The sequence below is a fragment of the Mus pahari genome, chromosome 13 (assembly GCF_900095145.1).
Source record: "Mus pahari chromosome 13, PAHARI_EIJ_v1.1, whole genome shotgun sequence".
Classification (NCBI taxonomy): Eukaryota; Metazoa; Chordata; class Mammalia; order Rodentia; family Muridae; genus Mus; species Mus pahari.
The window spans coordinates 8,649,945-8,658,483 of NC_034602.1; the positions used below are offsets into that span (position 1 = coordinate 8,649,945).

Consider the following 8,539-nt stretch of genomic DNA (forward strand, 5'->3'; position numbering starts at 1 on the left):
ATCACCTAAACAACCGAGCAAGACAAGCCACTCCGACAAGGTAAATTGCTTGATTTATTTAGTTTGCCAAGTGACTATGCAGGATTTCTCCAGTCCCTACCGCCTCCGGGTTGCTCCGAGAGAGTGCAGCTGCCACCGCAAGCCACCTCCTAACTCTGTCCCTCGAACACCCCCTACTCACCCACCCCACCCCCCGGGTCCCGGGCGAGGCCAGGTCTTAGGAGGAAAATCATGTGTGACTTTGCAAACAAAGTGTTTGTGCAATAAAGTGAAACCTGGAGGTACTCGCACAGAGCTCCTAGAAAAATGCAGGAGACGGGAAGAGGGAAGTTGAGGGAAGAGGAAAGCCTGGGGTCCTAGCCCCGCCGCCGGGGTAATACCTGTGCACCTCCGTTTTGTAGGTTGGCTGCCGGCGAGTCTCGTTGAAGGCGAGAGGTAGATGGTGAAGAGCCGCGGCTGCGGAGGGCAGGTAAGGAGGGAACCGCCGGGCCGCGCGCCATCCCGGGACCATGGTGGCCCCTCTCGTCTCCCGGTCCTCGAATCGACCCCAGCTACCTCTGTTCGGGGCAGGTGGGCGGGGCTGGGGTGAGAGGCCGGGCACCCCTTGGCTGCCCTGGGGACCCCAGGCCAGTCGGGAGCCGGCCGCCCCCTCCCCCGCCTCCTCCGAAGCTGTGGAGCTGGGGTGCTAAGTTAGACGAAAGTACTCGAAAACTCACACCGCAGCCGGGCATAACCGCGGTTGCTGCTGGCCTGTGGCCCTTCGGCCCAAGCACCTTGAGTCCTTCCTTTCCGCCTGATGTGCTCGCTGACCCCCCCCCCTTAGTCCAGGCTGCGCTTCCCCCCAGGGCTGAAGCGGGGGGAAAGGAGTTGGGATGGGGAAGCTGCTTTAGTCCTACCTCCCTTTCTCCCCGGAATCTCCTACCCTTAGGTCTTGGGATGTAGCTACAAGCCCCCGCCGGCCCCAGTCAAACTCCCAGAACCCCTTCTTTTGCTGGAGAAGAGCTGCGTGGGCTCGCAGTGTCTGCCCCGAGCCTCGCCCTCCCGGGTCGGCAGTGCGTGAGCTTTACAACCTGAGGCCTAGTTCCTTGCTCTCCATCGGGTTCAGATAGGACGGGCCGATGCTACGCGGCCTGGCACACTAGGCCTTCCAAAATCTCTAGAATATTTGGGGCGCTGGGTTGGCCATCAAACCCTGGTGTGCTCAGCAGACTTGGGAGAAAGAAGGCCCGGCATGCTCGAGCAAAGGAAGAGGGGTGACCGCCTCGGAGGTACTCCTGACCTTGGTCGGCATCCTGAAACTGGACTGTGGCGCCTTTGGTGTCTTCTTGCCGCCTTAGCCTGGCCTGGGCCGCATCTGCCCTGGAGAGGCAGTGGGATCCCTGTTCAGCTATCTCTTTCTGCCAGGGGCTCAGAGAGGTCAACTAGAAAGGTGATTGCAGGCTCTGGGGTAGGAGGCAGCGCTGGAGATCTTTGAAGAAATGAAGTGGCCAGTGAGCCTTGGAGACCCAAGGTGTAATCCGCCTTGGGCCTCTGTATTACTTGCCATTTTGTCCCTCTTTCAAAATTATTTCAAACTAAACGAAATAACCCCGTATCTCTGTGCGGCCTGCCCTACCGGCGCCAAATGAACATTTGCTTGAGCAAATTGCTTCCGCTGCACTAAAAAAATTTGACTACACTTGGGATTTTGCACCCTCCGCGGTCCCGGCTCTCACCTCCTCAGCCTGATCACGCTTTAACTTTTCCTTCCTGTTGACACTCGAGGAGTGTCTTTGGCCCTTGTCAAGCCCTAAAAGAGGAAGGAACGATGTGGGAAAAGTTTACTTTCCTGAGAAGCTGTGTAGCTGCCGAGTTAAAGGAGGAGACATTTCTCGGATTGCCTGCTGTGCAGTTTCTAGCATGCGCCCCCTTCCCATTCAAGGATTAGAGGAGCTGAAAGCCAAACTGACTGCGGGTGAAGGTTTCCATGTGTCTGCTGTCTCCCTAGGCCAGGCCCCCAGAAGCAACAGCTTGAAGGACTTCGCAGTGGGAGCCCTGAACTGCTCCTGGCCTCAGGCCCCCTGGATCCGTCGGGGCACCTCCACCCGGCTGTTAGCATGATGTCTTACCTCAAACAACCCCCATACGGCATGAACGGGCTGGGCCTAGCTGGCCCTGCCATGGACCTCCTGCACCCCTCCGTGGGCTACCCTGGTGAGCAGTGGCCCTCTGCCCTTACCCTCAAACCTCTGTAAATATTGGGGGATCCCATCCTCTACAGTTTGAGCCCACACCGTCCCTAAACAGACCCAGGAAGGTGATTAGCTAGCCGCCTGTTGCCTAGATCTGTAGAAAGTGCAGCAGCCTACAACTTTTGAGCTTGTGGTGCCTGCAACCTGGCTCCTCTTGTGTCCCACTTGGTAGGGAGGGCATGTTTATCCCTCCCCCCACCCCTGGATTTATTTCCCTCAGTTGTTTTTTAAAAAACAAAACCTTTCCCTGGTCCGACATTTCATGAGAAATCTGGACACTCGCTAGGCCCTAACATAGCCAAATTTTTATGTCTAGCTTCCCTGAGAAGCAGTTTTTTCTTCATAGAGAGACCTCAAGACCCTTGATTTGACCCAACTCTTCTGGCTTGACGGGGGACTCCAGCTGAGCCCTGAGTTTCTTTTCTAGATCCTACTTATTTAATTTGAGTTTATTCTCTTGGAAAAGGTGATCCCTGGTCCTGTTTCTGTCCACCTCTGTTCTATTAACTGCCTCTCAGCTAGGAAGTGTGTGGGTTTAGGGAAATGAGAAGAAAAGGGTGGCTTTGTTTTTAACCGCTTGAGAGGTACGGAGGGTGAAGGCCCTAAGGTTCTAGTCTGGGGCCTTTAATAGAATACGTGCACTTTGTTCCACCTGTGGCCAGGGAAGTTTTCGTTTGCTCGGAGCTCGGCCTTTTCTTTCTATGGCGGGGGTTCTGAAGCTACCAGAGGACTTACTTGTGGCCTCTAGCGCCAGTCCTTGTGGCCCACCGCTGACTCCCGGCGCTCTCGCGTGTCCCCTCAGCCACCCCGCGGAAGCAGCGACGGGAGCGCACCACCTTCACGCGCTCACAGCTGGACGTGCTCGAGGCGCTGTTCGCAAAGACTCGCTACCCAGACATCTTCATGCGCGAGGAGGTGGCGCTCAAGATCAACCTGCCAGAGTCCAGAGTCCAGGTGCGCGCTCCTGGGGCTCTAGGGGTAGGGTAGGGATGCAGAAACTGGTCTGGAAAGATCTGGCCTAGGCTGTCTGATGTTGGGGCCCTCTCACTGACTGCACAGCCCCTCTCCAACTCCCCCTAGCGCTGGGCGTCAGTCTGGTAAACGGGGTAACATTAAAAGGAATGGCTTAGAGCCCAGTATCTATTCCTTGTCGCCTGAGCACTTTCAATATTGAAAGTCGTTTTGTTTTTCGTTTGGGGGAGGCCAGCCATGTTCCCCGGATGTAACTTTCTCTGAAGGTTCGATAAGGGTCCTGCTTCTTTGGCTACTACAGAACTTTGGCTACTACAGAACTGAGGCCTTAGCTCTGCTTCTGCCTTTCTTTCGCACCCTTGCCATTCGTCCTGAGGATTCTAAAAGTGCAAGATGGAACTTGGCCACAGCCTAGTGCTCTCTGCCTGGGAATGCGCTCCGCCGGCAGTTTCCGTCTGGTTAGGAGTTTTCTGCAGCCGAATGGACGCCGAGTGCAAAATCCAGATGCTTGCTTTACTATTTCTGAGCTGAAACGTTCAGAAAAATCGAGTTCTGACTTAGTTAAATTCTTTCTCTACGGTCTTTCGTCTCAACTTCTTTCCGGAAGGCTCGAGAAGGGTCTGCGAATGCAATGCCCTGTGCCCCGGCTTTCTCCTAGGAGTGCGAATTTATGACTTGCCATTCCATTTGGTATCCCACCTGGAGCCAAAAGGCCCAAGGAAATCTCACCTTTTCCTTCTCGAAAAGCCCCAATACTGGAGTGCTGTTTCCGTTCAGCCTCTACCTTTGCTTCTGTTCCCACCCAAATATTTGCCCTGCCCAACTCCAGTCTCCAGGAGCCGACTCCGTGAAATCCCTCGGGCACCAGGCTTGGTGGCTGACCTACACTTCGATGTTCTGTATCTCTCTGCTGTTTCCTGAGCTCTGTTCAAGGAAAACAGGCCTCCAAACTAAAACGGGGCTGCGGGGAAGCAGCCAACCGCAACAGCTTAGAGATGGCTGAACTTCTGGCTGGACAGACACAAACGTTCCGCCCTCGGGCAGAGTTGCGCTGGGCTTGGGGAGGTGCGCATCCCTCCAGCAGAGGAGGCTGACTAGGGGGTTTGCGCAGAAGGATGGGGGAGGGAGCCAGAGCTGGGGACCTAGCACGTGCGGGGGAGGGGACAGGGTCTGGCAGGGCCGGGGACTGGGAGGGGTAGAGGCTGGGATTGAGAGGTTCCCGAGATCCTGGGCGGGGTGTGAGTCCGAGGGGCGGAGGAGTAGCTCCACTAGCCAGCCCCCTGATCCCCTCTCCTTCACCCTGCTCACTGTAGGTTTGGTTCAAGAACCGCCGCGCCAAGTGCCGCCAGCAGCAGCAGAGCGGGAATGGAACGAAAAGCAGGCCCGTCAAAAAGAAGTCGTCTCCAGTGCGCGAGAGCTCGGGTTCAGAGAGCAGCGGCCAGTTCACGCCGCCCGCGGTATCTAGCTCTGCTTCTTCGTCTAGCTCAGCATCCAGTGCCTCCGCCAACCCCGGGGCTGCTGCGGCCGCGGGCCTGGGTGGGAACCCGGTGGCAGCAGCGTCCTCTCTGAGCACGCCTACTGCTTCGTCCATCTGGAGCCCGGCCTCCATCTCGCCGGGCTCAGCGCCGACATCCGTATCGGTGCCAGAGCCACTGGCCGCTCCGAGCAACGCCTCGTGCATGCAGCGCTCGGTAGCCGCAGGTGCGGCCACTGCCGCAGCCTCCTACCCTATGTCCTATGGCCAGGGCGGAAGCTATGGTCAGGGCTACCCCGCGCCCTCCTCTTCTTACTTTGGTGGTGTAGACTGCAGCTCCTACCTAGCGCCCATGCACTCTCATCACCACCCGCACCAGCTTAGCCCCATGGCACCCTCCTCCATGGCTGGCCATCACCACCACCACCCGCACGCGCACCACCCACTGAGCCAATCTTCAGGCCACCACCACCACCATCACCACCACCACCACCACCAAGGTTATGGAGGCTCTGGGCTTGCCTTCAATTCTGCCGATTGCTTGGATTACAAGGAGCCCGCCGCCGCTGCTGCTTCCTCTGCCTGGAAACTCAACTTCAACTCTCCCGACTGTCTGGACTATAAGGACCAAGCCTCGTGGCGGTTCCAGGTCTTGTGAGCCCAGGAGGGAAAGGAAGTGGAGAAGAAACGCAACTACCTACTCCCCCCCTGGTCCCCATCCTGTTGCTGCTGCTGCACCGCCCGCCTTTGCCTTGGCTTTTCCAAAACTTAATTTTCACTTCCCCAAAAGATATTCATTGCCTGCACTGCCGCTCCCATCTGTGTGCCACTTGCTTGGGGGTGGAGGATGCAGACCCTTCTCCCCCTTGGAGGTGGGGCCCGGTGCTCCTACTTGACCCTCCGTTTCTTCCCGGGATAGCAGTACGCTCTCGCTCTCAGCTCGTGCGTCACCCCTTCAAGTCTTTCTGGACAGCTTTTATGCACCTGGAGCCTTCTGGGGCTCTTTGCTCTGACCCTCTCTGTTTTGAGCTCAACCGTTTTATTTATTCTTTCTGGACACTGAAGTCACTAACTGGCGTATAGCTACGTTTGGAGTGCGTCCATACACACTCCTAATCAAACCCTCCACTGTTTCTCCTAGCAGACTGTCGCCCCTTCAGCTGCCCTTGATCTAGCTCCCCACCTGCAGGCCCGAGCTTCCAGCATTTCCGTCTCACCAGTGGTGAGCGCTGGGCCAGGCTTGCGGCAGGAGTGTGCCCCAGCCTCCTTCCCTGCCCTGCGCTGGACTGATTCAAGCTTCCGCCTCAGCGGGAATGCTGTACATAGTCAGGTCCGTTCCAGGGACCACTTAAAGTTTTTAGTTGCTGTTGGTTGAACTGAGCATCTCTCTTGTTTTAGCGTCCAAGAAACAGAACTTTAAAATATATACATCACATATATATATATACACACACACATATATATATATAACAGAAGCAAAAATATTTCCCCTTTGTTCCCGTTCCTCTCTTCCTCAAACGATGGCGGTTCTTATTTTTCAGTTATTACAAAGCTGTCCTGCCCTCTTCACACCTCCCTTTGTGTATTTATTAAAGAAACCCGCTTGGTTCCAGGAAGCTGGGTGCTGGAGGATCGGAAGTGAAGGAAACAGCTAAGTCAGGGTACAGGGGTCGGGGCTAGGCTGGTCAGGGCGCACGACTGACCCTTCGCCAGTCTAAGCACAGTATCAAAGCTTCCGTTGAGAAACAAACAAACAAGGTGAAATTACAGCGTTGTGGAAAGAAAACCGAGCACGAGTTCCAGGTCCAATGTCCTCTCTGTCTGTCTGTCTCTCTCTCTCTAAAACACCCCTGTCTGTTCTGTGAGTTTTTAGTGAACCTTCCTTCTCCGAAATCTGCGGAGAGTACCTGTGTACCTATCGGTTTTGGTTTTAGCCGCTTGGTCCAGTAGGTGGGAAAGTAATTTGTAAATTTGACTTGTCCGATGTGAAGATCACAAATTACTTGTTGAGATGTAAGGCAGTCCGTCTCCTCTTCCTCTTTATCTACATTATTTCCCGAAAATAAAAGCAAATTAATGAGTGGCTTGTCAGCGTTGCTCTTCTAATTCCAGCTTCGGGTCTCGGTCTCAGGGGATTAAAAGGGAGGAAGTCTGTGTTAATAACCCGCGTGTTAATGATCTGCGTGAAACTGAAGGCTGAAGAATAAGGCGGGAAGTCATGGCAAGGGGAGTTCCCCAAAACGTTCTTTTAGGGAGTGCCTCCTCATCAGTCCGGCCTCTCCCTCTTCAATGTTTTGACCCCGCGCCTTCTTGCCTTCTAGGACAGAGACAGGTGTCAGGACTCAATCCCAGAAACAGCTCCTTTCTCTTCGGAGGCAGGAGCCTGGCACTGATTTCTTCACCCTAATTGCCAGCACCAGAAAGAAGACGGGGAAAGGGGGGAGGGGAAGAGGGTTAGGAGGCGGGAAAGCATGCGGGTGTAATGCTGTCTGAGCTGAGCCAAAAAGGAAAACAAAATGATCAAAAAAAAAAAAAAATGCTGTGTCCTGCAGTGGAGAAGCGTCTCCCGGTGGCTTCACAGTGACTGTGGGATCCCAGATCCCAACCTCATGCTAAGGAGTCTTTCTAAACCATTAGTTCGCTCAAGAAATGGTCCAGTTATTTATCTATCTTTCATAAAGTTTCGTTAAAACATACAAAGGCGAATTGACCAGTGCGAGTTTCACTTCCTCAGAGGAGGAAGATGCCTGCAGCCATGAATGGAGAGGGCAGCTCGCCTTCCGTCTGGGGGGACGGAAGAGCATAGTAGGTGCTACCCTTCCCAGCTCGGCCACTGGGACGGGACTTGGGAGACTAAAGTGGAGGGAAAGTGTTTCAATAACGTGTGCTGCCCGAGAAAATTCGGGGTTCAGAACTGTCCAGATTGTTCTGACAGCTCCTGTGCGAGGTGTGCCCAGAAGTCGCGCCGTGCCCACGGGCCGGAGGAAATCAGGAGACAACGAAAACTTGCCGGCGGAGTCAGCGGTAGCCCCTGCTTCTAGTCCGTGAGATTGGCGCAGGGCTGGAGGTCGCGCCCACGAGGCGGCAGGGGCTTGGAGCCTTGGCCAGGGCGAAGAGGTCCCCGCCGTGTCCGGCCCAGGGTTCGGCCGCCCGGCTCCGGCCCAAGCTTCTCAACGGAGTCCCCGGGGCGGAGGGAGAGCCGCCGGGGCGCGCGGGATCCCTGCAGGGCCGGCCGCCCTCGGGAAGGCTGCTCCGGGCCTGCTCCCTGTTGCGTGCGCCGTGGCCCCTGGCCCGCGGGCCCCGGGCGTTCGCGTGAAGCGGGACTGGAGGTCCGGGCGGAAGCCTCGGGAGGCCGCCCCGTCCTCCCCACGGGTCCCGCCCTGGGCGACCCGGGGCTGAGCAACCGCCCGCTTCCACGGGGTCAGGAGGCCCCGAGGCGCTGACCCGGCAGGCTGGGCCTAGCCGGCTCCCACGAACCCTGTGGGCGGGCCTCGGATCCGTCGCGGTTGTCAGTTTGCCCCGCTGGCCCCGGCGGTTCGCGAACTTTCCTCGTAGAGCCGGCCGGTGTGGGTGGGAGCGTCGGCCACCCCGAAGGCCACCCCGCGCCCAGACGCGCCGCCGAGCATGCCTGCCACAGGAGGCTTCGAGGAGGAGCGGCACGTGCTTCCCCCTGGGCCTGGGTCCGGGCGCAGGGCCGAGGGCGCTTGCTCGGGCCGCGGGGACGCGCGCGGGCCGTCGGGGCAGCGGGCCGCGGTCACCCGCGTGGAGTTTTGGGGGCCTGGGAGCGTCCTGGGGTCACCCCTGTCTCAAAGGCGAAAGCGCGTCAGGGGCTGGAGCCCGCAGACGCCAGCTAGAACTAAGC

The 8,539-nt window shown here is 57.0% G+C and overlaps 1 protein-coding gene across 1 annotated transcript; it reads left to right on the forward strand.

Moving 5' to 3' along the window:
- The first annotated feature begins 1,850 nt into the window (after positions 1-1,850).
- Otx1 (orthodenticle homeobox 1) lies at positions 1,851-6,768 on the forward strand. Its single transcript, XM_029544908.1, has 3 exons — positions 1,851-2,193; positions 3,034-3,185; positions 4,517-6,768. Exons 1-3 carry the CDS (start codon positions 2,097-2,099, stop codon positions 5,333-5,335), a joined length of 1,068 nt encoding a protein of 355 aa, XP_029400768.1. The 5' UTR covers positions 1,851-2,096; the 3' UTR covers positions 5,336-6,768.
- Positions 6,769-8,539: the final 1,771 nt, after the last annotated feature.

Excerpts from the sequence above, each read along its gene's own strand:
- Otx1 (XM_029544908.1), top strand. The coding sequence starts at position 2,097 with ATGATGTCTTACCTCAAACAACCCCCATACGGCATGAACGGGCTGGGC. Across the intron at positions 2,194-3,033 it reads CCCCTCCGTGGGCTACCCTG|CCACCCCGCGGAAGCAGCGA; the intron begins GTGAGCAGTGGC and ends GTGTCCCCTCAG. Across the intron at positions 3,186-4,516 it reads TGCCAGAGTCCAGAGTCCAG|GTTTGGTTCAAGAACCGCCG; the intron begins GTGCGCGCTCCT and ends TGCTCACTGTAG.